Source organism: Papio anubis, chromosome 13 (genome assembly GCF_008728515.1).
Source record: "Papio anubis isolate 15944 chromosome 13, Panubis1.0, whole genome shotgun sequence".
Classification (NCBI taxonomy): Eukaryota; Metazoa; Chordata; class Mammalia; order Primates; family Cercopithecidae; genus Papio; species Papio anubis.
In genome coordinates, this window is record NC_044988.1 from 99,690,135 (window position 1) to 99,711,239 (window position 21,105).

Here is a 21,105-nt window from a genome sequence, read left to right on the forward strand (position 1 = left end):
GTCCTTGATGGGAGAGGCAGAACGGCAGTACACGTGATCACAGCCAAACAGAAGTGGAAGGGAAGAACTCATGAATTATAGAAAGGAAGGAGAGGCTTCAGAAAAGTGTTGGCCCAAGCAGCTTTCTAGTGAGTAGCCTTTTACCAGATGAATAAGAAAAGCATTCTAGGCAGAGGGCATAGTCTATGCAAAGGCAGAGTGGAAACAAGACTGGGTCCAAATAATGGCTTCTGCCACTCGTCAGCCCTGTGACTCCGGGCCTCAGTGTCCTTACCTACTTCATGATGATGGTATCTGCCTCATGAGATGGTTGGTGAGGATTTCTGGCAATTTAGCCTCTTTAAAAATGTTGAACTTTGATGAATTATCAGACTTTGTGTTTTGGTGTTTGTTTGTTTTTTTTTGAGACGGAGTCTCACTCTATCACCCAGGCTGGAGTGCAGTGGCGTGATCCCAGCTCACTGCAAGCTCTGCCTTCCGGGTTCACGCCATTCTCCTGCCTCAGCCTCCAGAGTAGCTGGGACTACAGGCGCCCGCCACCACGCCCGGCTAATTTTTTTTTGTATTTTTAGTAGAGACGGGTTTTCACCATGTTTGCCAGGATGATCTCGATCTCCTGACCTCGTGATCCGACCGCCTCGGCCTCCCAAAGTGCTGGGATTACAGGCGTGAGCCACCGCGCCCGGCCAGACTGTGTATTTTCAAGTTCAGCATACTTCCACCTGCCTACTTTGTAATTGCTGAGGGAGCCTTTAAGGTAGGAATCGTGCTCAGACTTGCCTGTAAAGTAGACTCCTGGCAGCCCAGAAGAGGATGGATTTGAGATGAACAAGATTGGAGGTAAGAAGACGAATGAATAAGCTTCTAAAAAAAAAATTGCTTTCTCATAAAACCATCGTAGACCCTAACTTTTAAAATATTCTCCGTGATAACCTCTGTTTTCATTTAATAAAATTGATCTGACAGTCTCCTGTATTAGTTAGGCTACTTTTGGCAGCAAGCAACAAAAGATTTGACTTAGACTCTGGCATGAATAGTGAAGACATTGATTACCTCACCTATGTGCAGTGGGGCAGGCGAGAGACAGGCCTGCAGTGGCTTACTGATGTTAGGGACTCTGGTGCATTTCATCTCTCTGCTCTGCCATCCTGGGTGTTAGCTTCTTCCTCAGGCAGGTTTCCCAGCCATCACAAGGTGGCTCTGCTCTGTCATTCATATCCAGCCAAGGGACAGAGAGCAGACTCCTCCCCTAGTTAGAATGAGAAGTGCTTAAATGTGCCAGCTTAGGTTGGGCATCCACTCAGGCATGGGAACTGTCACTGGCCCCTCCTGGGTAGGATGGGGTAAACAAAAGTGGGTCTCATGAGAAGGCGGGAGGGTGGAAATGGATATTAGACAGGCAGCTAACATTGCCACTGCCCTCTTTTGCTTCCCTGGATTTCACTTTATTTATTTTTTGAGACGGGGTCTTGCTCTGTGGCCCAGGCTGAAGTGCAGTGGCACGATCTTGGCTCATTGCATCCTCCACCTCCCAGGTTCAAGCGATTCTCCTGCCTTAGCCTCCAAGTAGCTGGGATTACAGGCGCGTGCCAATAGGCCCGGCCAATTTTTTTTTGTAATTTTAGTAGAGACAGGGTTTCGCCATGTTGGCCAGGCTGTTCTTGAACTCCTGACCTCAAGTGACCCGCCTCAGCCTCCCAGAGTGCAGAGATTATAGATGTGAGCCACCACGCCCGGCCTGGATTTCACTCTAAAGTCTTACTGATGCTTTACGTTTTGTCTGTTTCCCTTGTGCACCAATTTGCTGAGCATTTTCACGATACTTAAGGAAAAAGATGTACCTCAGAATTGTGTGGTTGCTAAGATCTTACGTTTAAGAGAGACTGCCTGGATCCTCGTCCAGCTACTTCCTAGCTTGGTGCCCTTGGGCAGGTTATTTGACTTTTCTGAGCCTCGGTTTCGGTATCTGTAGAATGTGGGTAATAGAATCTACATTGTAGAACATCATAAGGACTGCATGAGCTTGGCACAGGGCCTGCATGCAGCATGCTCAGTGGCCAGGAGCACTGCTTTGACCTTTTTTCCTTCTGTCTTATTTGAATGTAGGGTAAGAATAAAGTCTCCACCAGAAGCTGGTACCCAGTTACCAAAGATCGTCTTCAGCAGGGATGAGAAAGTCCTTGGTCAGAGCCAGGAGCCTAATGTTAACCCTGTTTCAGCAGGCAGCCAGACTCAGAAGACACAAGGTAAACTGTAAGGTGGAAACTGGCTTTCAGTTTTCGCTACCTGCTTTGTAGAAGCTTTTTTGTTCCTAAAAGTGAAAGTAAAACATGATCTGTTGTCGTCTTAGCATTATATTTTGGAAGTTACACAAAAATGCATAAACGTTCAAGAAAAATGTGGAAAATCTGAAGCAGATGGAAAAACGACAGTCATTTCTCTTTATTCCCAGTGTTAGAATTTTAGTAATTTATGTTTTCTTTTAAGCTTGTTTCATAATTCTAGAACGTTTGATTTGTAAAATTCAGTCATGCTTCTAATTGTATATGCATGCCTGATTACTTTTTAGCCCGTGTCATACCTATCATATATCCGTTAAGCGGATACTGTAATTTCCTCAACCTTTCCCCTTAAGGAGACACATTTCCATTTTTGTGTGGTTATGAATATTGCTGCAGTGGACTTCTTTACTCATAGACCTCTCTTCATATAGTCCTGTTCTTTATGATGGTTTTCAGAATTGCAGTTTCTGGTTCAAAGGATATGAATGCTTTTGAGAATATTGGTAGATATTTTTAAATTCCTTTCTAGGTGAGTTGTGTGGATTTATATTCTTATCAGAAATATGCAGGAATAGTGGGCACGTTATCATGTCCTAGCCACTATGGGACATTTTCTTTTCTTTTCTTTTTTTTTTTTTTTTGAGATGGAGTCTCGCTCTATCACCCAGGCTGGAGTGCAGTGGCGTGATCCCAGCTCACTGCAAGCTCCGCCTCCCGGGTTCACGCCATTCTCCTGCCTCAGCCTCCAGAGTAGCTGGGACTACAGGCGCCCGCCACCTTGCCCGGCTAATTTTTTTGTATTTTTTTAGTAGAGACGGGCTTTCACCTTGTTAGCCAGGATGGTCTCGATCTCCTGACCTCGTGATCCGCCCGTCTCGGCCTCCCAAAGTGCTGGGATTACAGGCTTGAGCCACCGCGCCCGGCCGGATATTTTCTTTTCAAAAAAAAAAATCCTAAAGTGAAAGGCAAAAAAGGTATTCCTGTTTATTTATATTTACTCTTATTACAGCTGTACTTTTTCTCCATGTGTTTATTAACCAATTTATATTCACCTTTTTTTATTAACTGTCAGGTTCATCTGATGATTCATGTGAGCTCTTTAAAGATAATTTATGGACAGGTGCAGTGGCTCACGCCTGTAATCCAAGCACTTTGGGAGGCCTAAGTGGGAGGATCACTTGAGGCTAGGAGTTTGGTACCAGCCTGAGCAACATAGCGAGGCTCTGTCTCTACAAAAATAAAAATAAAAAAATTAGCCATGTGTGGTGGCATGTCCTGTAGTCACAACTCCTCAGGAGACTGAGACAGGAGGATTGCTTGAACGTGACTGGTCTAGGAGACATTGAACCGTGATGCACTGCAGCCTGGATGACAGAACAAGACCCTGTCTCTGAAATAAATACATATATACTTACTGCTTATACAATGTTTTTCTCAAAAGAGGCTGGGCTTGGTGGCTCATGCCTGTAATCCCAGCACTTTGGGAGGCCAAGGCGGGCAGATTACTTGAGGTCAGGAGTTTAAGACCAGCTTGGCCAACATGGTGAAACCCCATCTCTACTAAAAATACAAAAATTAGGCTGGGCGTGGTGGCTCACGCCTGTAATCCCAGCACTTTGGGAGGCCGAAGTGGGCGGATCACAAGGTCAGGAGATCGAGACCATCCTGGCCAACATGGTGAAACCCCGTCTCTACTAAAAATACACAAAAAATTAGCTGGGCATGGTGGCACGTGCCTGTTATCCCAGCTACTTGGGAGGCTGAGGCAGGAGAATCGCTTGGACCAGGGAGACGGAGGTTGCAGTGAGCCGAGATCGCGCCACTGCACTCCAGCCTGGCGACAGAGTAAGACTCTGTCTCAAAAAAAAAAAAAAAAAAAAAAAATTAGCCAGACGTGGTGGCATGTGCCTGTAGTACCAACTATTGAGGAGGCTGAGGCAAGAGAATTTCTTGAACCCAGGAGACGGAGGCTGCAGTGAGCCAAGATTGTGCCACTGCACTCCAGCCTGGGTGACAGAATGAGGACCTGTCTCAAAAACAACCACCACTACCGAAAATAACAACAACAACAACAACAAAAGAAGAGGTTGAATTATCTAATTGGCTCACAGTTCTGCAGGCTATACAAAGCATGGCGCCGGAATCTATTCCTGGTGAGGGCCTCAGGAAGCTTCCAATAATGGCAGAAGGCAAGAGGGAGCAGGCAGGTTACATGGTGAGAACAGGTGCAAGAGGGAGTGGGGAGGTACCACACTCTTTTAAAACAACCAGATCATGCCTGAACTTGGAGCAAGAACTCACTCATTACAAGGAGGGCACCAAGCCATTCATGAGGGATATGCCCTTGTGACTCAGATATCTCACACTAGGCCTCACATCCAACACTGGGGATTACCTTTCCACATGAGATTTGGAGGGGACAGACATCCAAACTATGTTACTCAGTCTGTCCAGCTTGACTGCAGTTAAAAGCCATACAGAAAGACTGCATTTGTGCGATGGTGTAGGTTAGTGCCTGTGCACCATCTCCTTCTTGTCTAGGTTCTTTGTGCTCATATCACCATTCTCTGGGAAGAAAATATTCTTTTCTTTCTTTTTATTCTCTTTCTTCCTGCGGGGAGCTTGAAGTCCAGTCTTTCCCACAAAGAATATCTTTTTTTTGTTTGTTTTGAGACGGAGTCTCACTCTGTCGCCCAGGCTGGAGTGCGGTGGCGCGATCTTGGCTCACCGCAAGCTCCACCTCCTGGGTTCACGTGATTCTCCTGCCTCAGCCTCCTGAGTAACTGGGACTACAGGCGCCCGCCACCATGCAGATCTCCTGACCTCATGATCCACCCACCTCAGCCTCCCAAAGTGCTGGGATTACAGGCGTGAGCCACTGCGCCCGGCCCAAGAATATCTTAAGTGAAAACGAGATAGATGCCCACTCTGTTCCATGAAAGAAGCCATTAGCAATCTTCTTGCTGTAGGGAAGAAAGTATCATTATGCTAATATTACTTGCTATTAACTTTTTCAAGTGTGTAAATGTATCTCATGTTTTTCTTTTTGAGATGGAGTCTCGCTCTGTCACCCAGGCTGGAGTGCAGTGATATGATCTCAGCTCACTGCAACCTACACCTTCTGGGTTCAAGGGATTCTCCTGTGTCAGCCTCCCAAGTAGCTGGGATTACAGGCATGCACCACCACATCTGGCTAATTTTTGTATTTTTAGTAGAGATGAGGGTTCACCATGTTGGCCAGGCTGGTCTCAAACTCCTGACCTCAGGTGATCCAACTGCCTCGGCCTCCCAAAGTGCTGGGATTACAGGCGTGAGCCACCACTCCTGGCCTTTTTCTTAAAAATTATGTTTTCAAATGTGATTACTTAGAAAGTTAGGAAAGGCATTCCATGTGGCCTCTCTGGCAATAACATATGCTAGAATATCCAGAAATGAATTCTGTTGTTACTATTATCAGTTACTAGATACCATTTATAATATAACAAGGTCTGATTTGCTGCTTCAGCAGTACAAGAATTATGTTTTGGGACCTGAGGAAATGGCAGTACCCAAGATTATTTTGTTTAATTATTTGATATTAGACAAGCTGGAGTCTCAGAAAATGATACTGTAATATATATATGTATCCGTAAGTTGAGTCATGCAGTGCTCTCTTTTGAATGTTTCTGCTTCTAGATGGTGGAAAGTCTAAAAGAAGTACAGTGGATTCAAAGGTAAGAACTAACCACCCTTTTGTGCTCAGCTTTCCTGGATATGTGTGTACATGTGTGTGTTGTGTACATGTGTGTGTGTGTATTGATATATATACATGCATGCATGCACAAACACATACATAAACAGTCGTCCCTTGGTGTCCACAGGGGATTGGTTACAGGAACCCTAGTGAATATCAAAATCAGTGGATGTTCATGTGTCTTATATAAAATGGCATAGTATTTACACATAAACTACACACATCCTCCTGTGCACTTTAAATCATCTCTGGAGTACTCATGATACCTAACACAATGTAAACGCTGTGTAAATAGTTGTGACACTGTGTTGGTTTTTTATTTGTGTTATTTATTACTATTACTTTTTAATCTTACTGTAAAAAATACTTTTGGTTGGCAGTTGGTTCAATCTGCAGATGTAGAACCTGCAATACAGAGATCTTACATATATATATGTGTGTGTGTATATATGTGTGTATATATGTGTATATGTATGTATATATGTGTGTATATGTGTATATATGTATATATACACACACATACACACACACACACGTCTCATCTACAGGGGCCAGATGCAGTGGTTCATGCCGTAATCCCAGCACATTGGGAGGCTGAGGTCAGGGGATCACAGCACTTTGGGAGGCTGAGGTCAGGAGTTCAAGACCAGCCTGGCCAACATGGTGAAACCCTGTCTCTACTAAAAATACAAAAATTAGCTGGGCTTGGTGGTGCATTCTTGTAATCCCAGCTACTTGGGAGACTGAGGAAGGAGAATCACTTGAACCTGGGAGGCAGAGGCTGCAGTGAGCCAAGATCACGCTACTGCACTTCAGCCTAGGTGACAGAGTGAGACTGTCTCAAAAAAAGTTTAAAGAAATAAAAACAAAAAAAAATCTACAGGGAATTGTCTCCCATTTTGGGGGAGAGCATTGACATACTGAAACAATTTCAAAGGAAAATTGATTCCTGGCTAGGCATGGTGGCTTGTGCCTGTAATCCCAGCACTTTGGGAGGCTGAGGTGGGTGGACTGATTGAGCCCAGGAGTTCAAGACCACCCTGGGTTACATGACGAAACCTTGTCTCTACAAAAAAATAGAGAATTAGTGGGTGTGGTGGTATGCGCCTGTGGTCCCAGCCACTCTGGAGGCTGAGGTGGAAGGATCACCTGAACCTGGGAGGCTGAGGCTACAGTGAGCTATGATTGTGTGACTTCACCCTACTAGCCTGGGTGACAGAGTGAGACCCTGTCTCAAAAAAAAAAAAAAGAAAAGAAAAGAAAAGGAGGAAGGAAGAAGAAAATTGATTTCTAAGTTGCATATCTCTTACATGATATAGGATGAGGTAGTTAGGGAAGGAAGATACCAAACCATCAGAAAAGCCCTCTGGTAGGAACTGTCACCGGGGCTGAGTTTGGAGTTTGTTCAGAGAAGAGGAAGACAAGCAAGGGGAGGAAGAATGCCATACACAAAGACTGGATGATGACACATGCTGAACACTGGCTCGTTTGAAGTGAAACACACAGATTTGGGAGCAGAGAGAGATCTTAGATAATACAGGGCCAGGCAATAGAGGGAATTGATGGGCAGGCAATGGGAAGTCATCCTGAGTTCCTGATTGGGAAAGACTGTTTATTAAAGATCGTAATTCTGGAAGTGATGTGAAGGGTAGCCTTGGGGAAGGAGAAAGGGTTGTTCGAAGGACCAGGAAGGACACGGTTGTGAGAATACCGTGTTTTGGTTGTTTCGGGTGATGAGGATGTGGACTAGAGCAGAGCCTTGGACAGTAAATGACTGGGAAGCCAGTTAGGGTGATGGGAGGGAAAGAGAGGAGCAGAGGAGTGGGTGGTAGAAATAGCAGAAGTGGAAAAACTGGGAAAGTTTTGGTTTGTGATATCTTGATTTCTCCTTGAGGGGGACATCTAAATGGTGATGTTTTGTCTTAACAGCTTTGTTGAAGTATAATTGACCTAAAATAAACTGTACATATGTAAAGCAGCAATCTGATAACTCTGACTTATCAATCAAGATAGTGAAATATCCATCACCCCAAACATTTCTTCTGCCTTTTTGTAAGCCCCCTGTCCCCAAGCAATCACTGATCTGTCACTATAGTATAGATTAGATTTATAGAACTTTATATAACTGAATTATGCAGCACTCTTTCCTGTCTTATATTCAGCATAGTTACTTTGAGTTCATCCACATTGTTGCATGTATCATTTCTTTTCATTGCTCAGTTTTACTGTATATATGGCAATATTTTGATTTCTTTTCTTTTCTTTTTCCTTTTTTTTGCTTTGGGGAATGGAGTCTTGCTCTACCACCCAGGCTGGAGTGCAGTGGCACAGTCTCATCCTCTGCCTCCCAGGTTCAAGCAATTCTCCTGCTTCAGCCTCCTGAGTAGCTGGGATTATAGACACGTATCACCATGCCCGGCTGATTTTTGTATTTTTAGTAGAGATGGGATTTCACCTTGTTGGCCAGGCTAGTCTTGAACTCCTGACCTCAAGTGATCTGCCCATCTCGGCCTCCCAGCGTGTTGGGATTACAGGCTTGAGCCACTGCGCCTGGTCAATATTTTGATCATTTGATGTCAGGAGTGGAATTCAGGGGATGTGACAGGGCATGGCCTGGGTCAGCACCCTTAGTCTGGCTGAAGCTTCAAGGGTAGACATGCTGTCTAGCCGAAAGATTCAAGGCAGGGGGCAGAGGTAGGGGTTAGTGCAGAGGCAGAAGAAACAGGTGAAGAACTACTGCCATTCTCTGTGAAAGCAGATTTCAGACATCTTGAAAGGATAGTCATTTTTATTTTCAGAGAGCTTTTGAAGGTCGGCAAATTTAGAGTTTAAGAAACATGTTTTGTTTTGTTTAATAAATTACTTTTAATTAGCACACTTTCTATGCCAGTGCCATCCTAAAACATACTATTATGTCTTTTTAGGCCATGGGAGAGAAATCCTTTTCTGTTCATAATAATGGTGGGGCAGTGTCATTTCAGGTATGTATGCTCTTTGTGTAAAGCCTCCTAGAATTTCTCTCTACCATGTAAAAGGATAATTTTTTTTTAGAGGAATTTTGAATTTAGGAATAACAACTTAGGTATGCCCTGTATCAGTCACTTAAACGTAATAGCTGTCTCTTTAACAAACCCACAAGGTGGATATTGTTACCCATCTACTTATCAAATCGTGAGTCTCTGAGAGTGAATAACTTTGTGACTATCTATTGTAGGTGATGAGGTACAGTTTCCAACCCAGTCCTACTTGGCTGTTCCCGTGACCCCTTTGCCCTGACCCCATGCTACCTCCCATTCAAAGTGTGCCGGAAGCATAGTACCCCATGCCTGAAAGGACCATTGGTGACGATTTACGGTGATGTTGTAATTTTAGAGATGATTTCACCCAGACTCAGAGGCTTTGAGTGACCTGCTCAACTGTCAGTTATTAATTGCCCATGAGTGTTTAGGGGCAGCAGAATAGCATACGTATGGGAACAAGATATTGGACTGGGCCTCAAAACCCACTTACTAGTTGGGTGATATTGGACAACTCACTTCATTTCTTTTTGTTTTGTTTTTGAGACAAGGTCTCACTCTGTTGCCCAGGCTGGAGTGCAATGGTATAATCACGGCTCACTGCAGCCTCAACCATCCAGGCTCAAGTGATCCTCCTGCCTCAGCCTCCCAAGTAGCTGAGACTACAGGCATAGACCACCATGCCTGGCTAATTTTTAAATTTTTTGTAGAGATGAGGTCTTGCTCTGTTGCCCAGGCTGGTCTCAAACTCCTGGGATCAAGCAGTCCTCTTGCCTGGGCCTCCCACAGTGCCGAGATTACAGATGTGAGCCACCTTGCCTGGTCTCGCTTACTTTCTGAACCTCACTGTTAATCATCTAAAAATGAAAAATGGCAGGGCGTGGTGGCTCACGCCTGTTATCCCAGCACTTTGGGAGACTAAGGTAGGTGGATTGCTTGAGCCCAGGAGTTTTGAGACCAGCCTGGGCAACATGGTAAAACCTCATCTCTACAAAAAATGCAAAAATTAGCCAGTCATGGTGGTAGATGCTTATAGTCCCAGCTACTAGGGAGGCTGAGATGGGAGGATCACTTGAGCCCAGGAGTTAAAGACTCCTTGGAAATATGGTGAAACTTCATCTCTTAAAAAAAAATACAAAAATTAGCCAGGTATGGTGGCATGTGCCTGTAGTCCCAGCTACTAGGGAGGCTGAGGGAGGAGGATTACTTGAGCCTGGGAGGTCTAGGTCACACAGTGAACCTCGAGCATACCACTGCACTGTAGCCTGGGTGACAGCGTGAGACCCTGTCTCAAAAAAAACAAAAACAAAAACAAAAAAAATGCATACAGTGAAATGCACAGGTGTTAAGTGTAGAGTTTGTTCAGTTCTGACAAATGCGTATATACCTATGGGATTCACTGTCTCAAGATTTCTGTGTTTCCCTCTTCTGAGAAACCCCTCTATCCCCACAAGTACTGTTCTGATTTCTTTTTCCAGACATCATTTTGCCTGTTCAACAATTTTTGTATGTTCTTTAAGCTTAGTAACCATCATTTTCGTCGCTATCCATATTAATAGCTAACAGTTATTGAGAACTTGCAGGATGCTCGTTTGCTCAGAACCCTCCAGCAGCTTTCCATCTGTCTTGGAGTAGAGCCCAAGCCTTCCCACTGGTCTGCAAGGCCCGTGTGGTCTAGCCCCTGTTGTCTCTCTGACCTCAGCTCCTGTTATTCACACTGTTCTCTCACAAGCCGCCTTGCTCTTTCTCAGACAGACCAGGCTTTAGGCTCTGCTCTCGCTGTTCCCACAGGCAGGAATGCTGTCTCTCAGAATTCCCAAGTCTTTGCTGAAATGTCACCTTCTCAACAAAGCTTCTCTTGATTGCAGCTCACTCCTATTTCCCTCATTGTGCTCTGTCTTTCCTTAGCATTATCCCTTCCAACATGCTATATACTGTACTTAGTTATGTTTATTGCCTGTCTCCCCCTCTACAGAAGGTACCTTAAGGGCAGGGGTTTTCTCTCTCTTATTATTGATGTATATGAAACTCCTAATGTTGGCCTTGGCCTTGGCCTATATTTATAGAGACTAATAAACCAATGTCAGGCATTGTGCTAAGTGCTTCTATGTCATTATCTCAGTTAATCCTCTCAACAACTCTGTGAAGTCAATATTAATTTTTTCTTGTACTGATGAGGAACTGAGGCTCAGAGAGGTGATGTAACTTGCCCCAAGCAGGGGATTCAGGTCCACGTTTGTTTGAATCCAAGGCCCATGTATTTAATCACTTTGCCTTTTACTGCCTCCTTGAGAAAATACAAAAGTTACTTTTCTCTCTTCCTTCTCTCACTTTAGAATGCTTATTAATAAAATGAGTTTTTAAAACGTTTTTCAGGCCGGGCATGGTGGCTCATGCCTGTAATCCCAGCACTTTGGGATCATGAGGTCAGTAGTTTGAGACCAGCCTGGCCAACACAGTGAAACCCCGTCTCTACTAAAAATAAATAAATAAATAAATACATACATACATACATACAAAAAATTAGCTGGGTGGTGGTGGTGGGCGCCCGTAATCCCAGCTACTTGGGAGGGTGAGGCAGGAGAATCGCTTGAACCTGGGAGGTGGAGGTTGCAGTGAGCCGAGATTGTGCCACTGCATTCCAGCCCAGGCGACAGTCCGAGACTCCATCTCAAGACAAAACAACAAAAAAAAGTTTTTCAAATGCTCCCCTCTTTTTTAATCACAAAGGAAAGTGTTACAGGATGCACACGTATGTCCGGCACCAGTGCTTTGTGTTGGGCGAGCATCCAAGCACAGCAGTCTGCATGGTGATTAGCAGCTCGTGCTGAAACAGCCTGTCCGCAGGGTTCTTGGGATGCGTGGAGCAGGCAGTGCATGGGTACTTTGCTTTTCTCCGGCTTTCCCTACCTTGGAAAGAAGTCATCATGATTTCTCACTCTTCTACCCAGTGTCTCCCGATCTTGGATGGTGCAGTCCACTCTGAGCTCTTCTGCTTCATTCATGGCATGGGGAGAGTGGTTTATCTACCTAAATACAGAAGGGGACTCTCAGGGCTTATTCCAACCCTACAGTTGACATTTTTGTTTTGTTTTTGTCTCTAAGGGTCAGGTGCCTACTCTGATCAACCATGGTGATTCTATTGATTTTTTAAAATTATATCTTTTAAACTTTTATATCTTTTTTAGGCTTCCCCTGAATCTAAAAGTAGAGGTTGTCCATGGTTTAGAAAGGTTTTCTTATTGTGGCTGTAGCTCAGGGGATTAAAATACGCATTCACAATTGAGTTTGGCACATGGTTTAACAGATTAATAATTCCAGCTCGTGTGTTCTTGGTCTTTTATTTTTATTTTTGCCAGATGTCTTTTTTTCCCCATTTTTTAAAGTTGTGAGGTACAGTATACATGCAGAAGAGTGTAAAGTACTTATATTGAGTTTAACATGTAACTATGAACTGTCACCTTTATGATCCAGCACCCAGGACAAGAAATAGAGCAGTTCCAGCCCCTGAGAAACCTTATGTCTCCCTCGCAGTCCTTCCCAACTCTAGAGTAGCCCCTGTCATGAAAAATGCTACCATAGTCACTTCCTAGCTTTTCTTTGTAGTTTAATGGTTATATATATGTAGCCCTAAAAATGTATTTCAGGGGTATTTCTTTTTATTGGTAGAACTCATGGCTGAAGTAAAATTTTCTTAGGCTTGACCAAGAAGTCATATTCTCTAAGTCTGTCTGTCTGTCTTTTGGTTTACATTAAACTTCATTTAAACTCATGAAATGTATGAAAAACAGAAAACTGTCTAAATCTACAAAATGTAGCCTTCATTATTGTTCTCTAAAACCATAGTTGTAAATTTTGATGAGGAAATATTGATTGGTTTTCAAGTATAAGATGAGCCTCCTTTTTAAAGAGTATTTTATACCTATAAAGAGCAAAATAATCCGTTAGCTTGAAGACGAGATAACTACATCTTAGGTTATCTTTGAAGACTTCTGCAAAGACCATCACAAATGGCTAGATCTGTGATAGAACAGGCATAGTAAAATGTTCATTGTAGAAGCGAGGTTGTGGCTATGTAGCTTTCACTATACAATTGTCAGCTGTTCTGTATACTTGAAAACTGTTGTAACAAAATATTGGAAGGGAATCATAGAATAAGAAAATATCTCTTTAAACTCTGCCATGGGAGAGTCAATAATTTAAGCAGTCTGTCTTTATTTCCTTCTATCCATTAATATTCATAATTTATTTCTAAGGTTTAAAAATATAGCTGAGTAGAATTTGAAGAAAAAAGTAAAGAACACTTTAAAAGAAAAAATAAAATAAAAAAATATATATATACACACAGCTGAGGATTTGGGTACCTTTAAATGTTTTCTTCTTCACTTTCAGTTTTTCTTTAACATCAGCACTGATGACCAAGAAGGCCTTTACAGTCTTTATTTTCACAAATGCCTTGGAAAAGAATTGCCAAGTGACAAGTTTTCATTCAGCCTTGATGTGAGTACTGTTTGGAGACTGTTCTACGTGGATTTTGTCAGCATAAAATGCAAGATTTATTTCTGTTTAAGGTTAGATTTTAAGAACACTTAAGAATGTGGACAGACACACATCCTTGCCACTGTGCGGGATACTTCAGTAGAGGATTCATAGGAAAATACACAGCAATTAGGATGTGTCTGCACTTCAACCTGTGCATTAAGAATGTGGTTGTTTTGGCCGGGCATGGTGGCTCATGCCTGTAATCCCAGCACTTTTGGAGGCTGAAGTGGGCAGATCACCTGAGTCCAAGAGTTTGAGACCAGCGTGGGCAACATGGCAAAACCCTCTCTCTACAAAAAATATGAAAAATTAGCCAGGCGTGGTGGTGCACACCTCTAGTCCCAGCTACTCAGGAGGATGAGGTGGGAGGATCTCTTGAGCCCAGGAGGCAGAGGTTACAGTAAACCGAGATTGCATCACTGCACTCCAGCCTGGGCAAAAGGGTGCGATCCTGTCTCAAATTAAAAAAAAAAAAAAGGGGTGGTTGTTTGCTGGTACTCACTTTTTTTTTTTTTTTTGAGATGGAGTTTCATTCTTGTTGCCCAGGCTGGAGTGCAATGGCATGATCTTGCCTCACCGCAACCTCCACCTCCTAGGTTCAAGCGATTCTCCTTCCTCAGCCTCCCGAGTAGCCGGGATTACAGGTGCCTGTCACAATGCCTGGCTAATTTTATCTTTTCGAGACAGAGTCTTGCTCTGTCACCCAGGTTAGAGTGCAGTGGTACAATCTTGGCTCACTGCAACCTCCGCCTCCTGGGTTCAAGTGATTGTCCTTTCTCAGCCTCCCAAGTAGCTGGCGTGCCACCACACCCAGCTAATTTTTGTATTTTTAGTAGAGACGGGGTTTCACCATGTTGGCCAGGCTGGTCTTGAACTCCTAACCTTGTGATCCGCCTGCCTTGGCCTCCCAGAGTGCTGGGATTACAGGCGTGAGCCACTACGCCCACCCCTAATTTTTTTTGTATTTTTAATAGAGACGGGGTTTCACCATGTTGGCCAGGCTGGTGGTGAACTCCTGATCTCAGGTGATCCTGATCCACCTGCCTCAGCCTCCCAAAGTGCTGAGATTACGGGCATAAGCCACCATGCCCAGCCGCTGGTACTTACTTTCTTAGGCTTAAGTGAAACAGCTGAGATTCCAAATTGCTGAATAAGGGATGATATGTACCTGAAAAGTAAAAATTAATTTCATGCTGGTTTCAGATTGAGATCACAGAGAAGAATCCTGACAGCTACCTCTCAGCAGGAGAAATTCCTCTCCCCAAATTATACATCTCAATGGCCTTTTTCTTCTTTCTTTCTGGGACCATCTGGATTCATATCCTTCGAAAACGACGGTAAACTATTACTTCCTTGAGCGCTTCAACTTAAGAGTGTGTTGAGATTTGAATAATTTCACTGTTTGCTGGCTTCTGAACCTGGAGGCAGTTGGTGCTAAGCAGTGTTGTTCCTTTCAAAGGGCATCTACCCGGAAACAGTATGAAGATTGTGCGGTAGCATTGTGGTGTGGGAGCCCTTTGCATGCCTGCCTTGGTGTCTGTTCACTTCCTGTTGTTCTGTTTAAAAAGTAAATCTAAATTTTTTTTTTTTTTTTTGGAGACATAGTCTCACTCTGTCTCCCAGGCTGGAGTGCAATGGCATGATCTCAGCTCACTGCAAACTCTACCTCCCGGGTTCATGCCATTCTCCCACCTAAGCATCCCGAGTAGCTGGGACTACAGGCGCCTGCCACCATGCCCGGCTAATTTTGTTTTTGTCTTTTTAGTAGAGGTGGGGTTTCACCGTGTTAGCCAGGATGGTCTCGATCTCCTGATCTCATGATCTGCCCACCTGGGCCTCCCAAAGTCTTGGGATTACAAGCATGAACCACCACGCACAGCCCTAAATATTTTTGATAGTATGCAAGCAGAATAGACTGTATGAGCTAAGTGTTTCCATGGTGGAGATCCCACAGTCCAGGACTGAGAGTAAACACATAGGTCTCATTCAGGGACTGTTGCTTCTGGAGAGGAAGTTAGTGACGATGAGCACTGCCTGGCGAGAGCATGGAGTTACCTCTTAGAACTGAAGGTCTTGGCTGAAAGCTGCGCTGGGATAGATTCTCTGCATTGACTTCCAGATGCTTGTCACTGGACAAAACCTCTTCAAAGCCCATCTGCCTGGGTTTTAGCCTTTTTTTCTGAAACTCCTGAGGCTTTAACTTCCTGTACTTGGTTCTTGAGGGGAGCAGCTGCATGTGCGTGAATTCTTTCTCCCTCCAAGACAATTGAAAACAAAATATTCACTTAGGGAATTGTGTAAAGTGTTTATTATAATGCTCATAAACTGAGTAAATGATGGTATCTGAATATGCTATTATAATATGGATTGATTTAAATTCGTAGAATAATTAAACACCCTGAAATACCTCTTTCTCTGGAGCACTGGGGTGGAAATGGAGACTTCTTTAGTCCCTGCTAGCTTGATTGTCTTCTAATGAACATGCTCAGAGTCTGGTATATTAGACTCTGGCTGGGTTCACTTGCTGATACCCATTTGTTACGATATCCTGTACACCCACCAGATAGAAAGAGTTTCTTGTTTACTTGGGAAGGACCTGTATAATCATGTTTGGACTAGATTTTCAAGGAGCAGTTACTAAGAAAGAATCCTATGGGCTGGGCGTGGTGGCTCACACCTGTAATCCCAGTGCTTTGGGAAGCCAAGGCAGGAGGATCACTTGAGTCTGTGAGTTTGAGACCAGCTTGGGCAACATAGCACAACCCCCCCGCTTTTTTTTTTTTTTTTCCGAGATGGAGTCTCACTCTCTCCTCTATCCCCCAGGCTGGAGTGCAGTGCCTAATCTCAACTCACTGCAATCTCCACCTCTGGGTTCAAGTAATTATTGCGCTTCAGCCTCCAAAGTAGGTGGGATTACAGGCATGTGCCAACACACTCAGCTGATTGTTATATTTTTAGTAGAGATGGGGTTTCACCATGTTGACCAGGCTGGTCTTGAACTGCTGACCTCGGGTAACTCACCTTGCTCGGTCTCCCAAAGTGCTAGGATTATAGGCATGAGCCACCACACCTGGCCCAGCAAGACCCCATTTCTACAAACAAATTTAAAAATTATCCAGTCGTGGACTGGGAGCGGTGGCTAATGCCTGTAATCCCAGCACTTTGGGAGGCCGAGGCGGGCGGATCATGAGGTCAGGAGATTGAGACCATAGCTGAGCATCACAGTGAAACCCCATCTCAGGGTCACAGGACTAGCTGGCATGGTGGTGGTGTTTATAGTCCCAGCACAGGAGGCTGAGTGAGAATGGTGTGAACCCAGGAGGTGGAGCTTGCAGTGAGCTGAGACTGTGCCACTGCATAAAATAAAAAAATAATAAAAAGTTATCCAGTTGGCTGGGCGCTATGGCTCACGCCTGTAATCCCAGCACTTTGGGAGGCCGAGGCGGCGGGATCCCAGGCTCAGGAGATCGCAGACCATCCCCTGGCTAATACGGTGAAACCCCGCTCTACTAAAAATGCAAAATTAGCCGGGCGCAGGCTGGCTTCGTAGTCCCAGCTACTTGGGAGGCTGAGGCGGAGAATGGCCTGAACTCGGGAGGCGGAGCTTGCAGTGATCTGAGATCATGCCACTGCACTGCAGCCTGGGCAACTGAGTGAGACTCTGTCTCAAAAAAAAAAAAAAAAAGTTATCCAGTTATGGTGGTGTGCACACCTGTAGTGCTCACTACTTGGAGGCTGAGGTGGGAGGATTGCTTGAGCCCAAGGGCTGGAGGCTGCAGTGAGTTGAGGGTTTGTACCCACTGCATTCCAGCTTGGGACAAGCAGAGCAAGACTCTGTCTCTAAGAAAGAAAGAGAGAGACGCAGATGGAAGGAGGAAGATTATAAAACTTTTAGGCCATAAAAAGTTTTGGTGTGTTTCGAGCCGAGCCTTTTGTTTTGAGGACAGTCTTGAGATCGGAGTCCCGCTTGTCACCCAGGCTGAGGCAGGGTCGATCTCAGCTCACTGCAAGCTCCGCCTCCCGGTTCACGCCTATTCTTCCTGTTCTCAGCCTCCCGAGTAGCTGGCACTCATAGGATACCACCACTGGCCTCGGGTTGGTTTTTTTTGTATTTTTAGTGAGAGATCTGGTTTCACCATGTTAGCTTGTGGATGGTCTCGATCTCCTGACCTGATCCGCCTGCCCCGGCCTCCCAAAGTGCTGGGATTACAGGCGCGGAGCCACTGGCCTGCTTTTCTGAGACGGAGTCTCGGCTCAGGTCTAGGCTGGAGTGCAGTGGCGCCGATCTCAGCTCACTGCAAGCTCCCGGGCCCCGGTTCCTCCCGCCATTCTCCTGCCTCTCAGCCTTCCCGAGAAGTTGGGGACTGTGGCCACACCAAGGCCTCGCTAATTTTGTATTTTTTAGTAGAGACGGGTTTCACTGCGGGTCTCGATTCTCCTGACCTTGTGATCCTCGCCTCCCAAAGTGTTGGGATTACAGGCGGAGCCATCAAGGCCTGCTAGACACAGTCTTGACTGTCGCCCAGGCTGGAGTACTTCAGCTCACCGCAACCTCTGTCCCCCAGGTTCAAGCAATTCTCTTGCCTCAACCTCCCAAGTAGCTGGGATTACAGGTGCCCGCCACCATGCATGGCTAATTTTTGCATTTTTAGTAGAGACGGGGTTTTGCCATGTTGACCAGGCTGGTCTTGAACTCCTGACCTCAGGTGATCCACCTGCCTTGGCCTCCAAAAGTGCTGGGATTATAGGCGTGAGTCACTGCGCCCAACCTCAGGTTTTTTTTTTTTTTTTTTTTTAAAGAAAGTTCTACTTTTTTGCCTTTACTGGAAAAGTAAGAACTAGGAGTCAGACCTGATTTCAGGTGTGAACTTGGACAGTGACTGCCTGTGTGCCTTGCTTCACTCTAAATCTGTTTTTTCTTGGCTATGAAACTGGGACAGTAATAGTTAATTACTCTGCCTTCCTGTAAGAGTCTTGGATTCTTAGACTTGTTCCGTGATTCCCCCTAAGATAATGTATATGAGAGGGCTTTCCAAATCAGGGTGCCATCCAAATATGAGGAATTTTTTTTTTTTTTTTTTGAGACAGAGTCTTGCTCTGTTGCCCAGGCTGGAGTGCAGTGGCCGGATCTCAGCTCACTGCAAGTTCCGCCTCCCGGGTTTACGCCATTCTCCTGCCTCAGCCTCCTGAGTAGCTGGGACTACAGGCGCCCGCCACCTCGCCTGGCTAGTTTTTTGTACTTTTTAGTAGAGACAGGGTTTCATAGTGTTAGCCAGGATGGTCTTGATCTCCTGACCTTGTGATCCACCCATCTCGGCCTCCCCAAATATAAGGTATTTATAAAATAGTTTAGTAGCCAGGGATTCAGTGGTGGTTTAATTTCCTTTAGTTATTGGTGGCAATAGTCATTGTCACTGGTTCAATTATACCAAATTGTGGTAACAGTTTTATTTTTTATTTTATTTTTTTTGAAACAGAGTCATGTTCTGTCACCAGGCTGGAGTGCAGTGGCGCAATCTTGGCTCACTGCAACCTCTGCCTTCCAGGTTCAGGTGATTCTCCTGTCTCAGCCTCCCAAGTAGCTGGGACTACAGGCGTCTGCCACCATGCCCGGCTAATTTTTGTGTTTTTAGTAGAGACAGGATTTCACCATGTTGACCAGGATGGTCTTGATCTCCTTACCTCGTGATCCACCCGCCTCAACCTCCCAATATGTTGGGATTACTGGCATGAGCCACCGTGCCCAGGCCGTAGTAACAGTTTTCAATCTGTGGTTAAATGAGGCTGACCTGTTGTGTACAAGTCTCACCTATAATTTTTGTTGGCGTATAGTGTGGTCTCATTTAAGTCCTGCCCATGTTTTCCCGGGAGTCTTAGAGTCAGTTCTGGTAGGCTGGAAACCCACATGATATAAAGGCATATGACCAAGGCCGCCAGGCACATTTCACTGGCCCCTGAAAGCTGGAAGCAACTGAGCATCTTTGCCTAATTTATTGAGGGAAATAAACTGAGAGGGGAAAGGAGAGCCAGTGTCACCCAACAGAGCTGGGACTGGAACCCGGGTCTGCCTGCTAGTATGTATCAGGCCCCTCCCAACTTCGAGTGTAGGGAGAACTAGTATTTGAGCTGAGGTCAGTGAGGCTTGCTCTTTCCATCACATCTCTGCCCCGTCGTAGATGTTCTAACCAGGGACTGCAAGTCAGAGTTGCCAGAGTGTGTGAATGAGCGCAGCTCTTTGTGGTGGGTGGTTTTACACTCTGGGTAAATCTCATTGGCATTCAGTAGTTCCAGACTATTCTGGCCTTGACTTCCCTTTTGACCTTCAAATAGGTGGGCACTGGAACAGGAAAGTACCAAGGAGGAAATGAGCCCAGAAACTGACATCCCTTTGTGGCACACTCTCATTCTCACTCGGTACCAGGCCCCTCTCCTGCTGTATTGTTCCCCTTCATTTCCTGTCCCCTCTCCCACTCCTTCCTAGCCGTGAAGAACTGCTCAAATGTGTTACATATACATTTTTAGACTTTTTTTCTTTTTTTTTTTTTTGAAACCTAGTCTCACTCTGTGCCCCCAGCTAGAGTGCAGTGGCGCAGTCTCGGCTCACTGCAACCTCCGCCTCCTGGGTTCAAGCAATTCTCCTGCCTCAGCCTCCCGAGTAGCTGGGATTACAGGTGCATGGCACCACGTCTGGCTAATTTTTGTATTTTTAGTAGAGACGGGGTTTCGCCATCTTGGCCTGGCTGGTCTAGAACTCCTGACCTCAGGTGATCCGCCTCCCAAAGTGCTGGGATTACAGGTGTGAGCCACTGCGCCTGGCCTCATTTTTGGATAGTTCTATATTCTTATATTATTGGTGTTGCATTTATTTTACATAAATGTAAAATACATTTATATTTACATAAATGTAAAATACGTTTATATTTACATAAATACATTTGTGTATATGTATTTATGTAAATGTATTGTAAATACATAAAATACATTTATATTTACATAAAATATCTCTAGACATTGTTGTACATTTTTTACTCAGTAGTATCCTTTCTACGATCTAGCCATGTGACTGAGTATGCGTCTCATTCATTGATTTTTACCTACTCCACAGCATCCCATGCTCTGTGTCCTCACGTTTGACTGCTTTGGTCCTTTAGTGATGGACACGTGGCTGGACTGCTACCCCAGCCAGTGCTAGCATGAACCTCCGAAGATCCCCTGTGGATCTCTGCAGCCTCCGAGCTACAGTCCCAGAAGGAAGCACACTGTGCCATGGGTAGTTAATTTCTTTTATTTTCTTTCTTTTTTTTTTTTTTTTGAGAGACAGAGTCTTACTCTGTCACCCAAGCTGGAGTGCAGTGGCACCATCTTGGCTCACTGCAACCTCTGCCTCCTGAGTGCAAGTGATTCTCCTGCCTCACCCTCCTGAGTAGCTGGGACTACAGGCATGCACCACCATGCCGGGCTAATTTTTGTATTTTTAGTAGAGGCGGGTTTTCACCATGTTGGCCAAGCTGGTCTTGAACTCCTGGCCTCA

General features: G+C 44.9%; 1 protein-coding gene across 3 annotated transcripts in view; it reads left to right on the plus strand.

Moving 5' to 3' along the window:
- GPR107 (G protein-coupled receptor 107) overlaps nucleotides 1-21,105 on the plus strand; it is an 84,276-nt gene that overhangs the window by 20,293 nt on the left and 42,878 nt on the right. For 2 of the 3 annotated variants that reach the window (XM_003911188.5, XM_021927130.2), the window contains exons 5-9: nucleotides 2,107-2,246; nucleotides 5,958-5,995; nucleotides 8,940-8,996; nucleotides 13,425-13,532; nucleotides 14,778-14,911. In XM_003911188.5, coding sequence (XP_003911237.1) covers nucleotides 2,107-2,246; nucleotides 5,958-5,995; nucleotides 8,940-8,996; nucleotides 13,425-13,532; nucleotides 14,778-14,911 — 477 coding nt within the window. Of the gene's footprint in view, nucleotides 1-619; nucleotides 841-2,106; nucleotides 2,247-5,957; nucleotides 5,996-8,939; nucleotides 8,997-13,424; nucleotides 13,533-14,777; nucleotides 14,912-21,105 lie in introns of those variants that run through there. The other variant, XM_031654637.1, reaches the window with a different exon arrangement.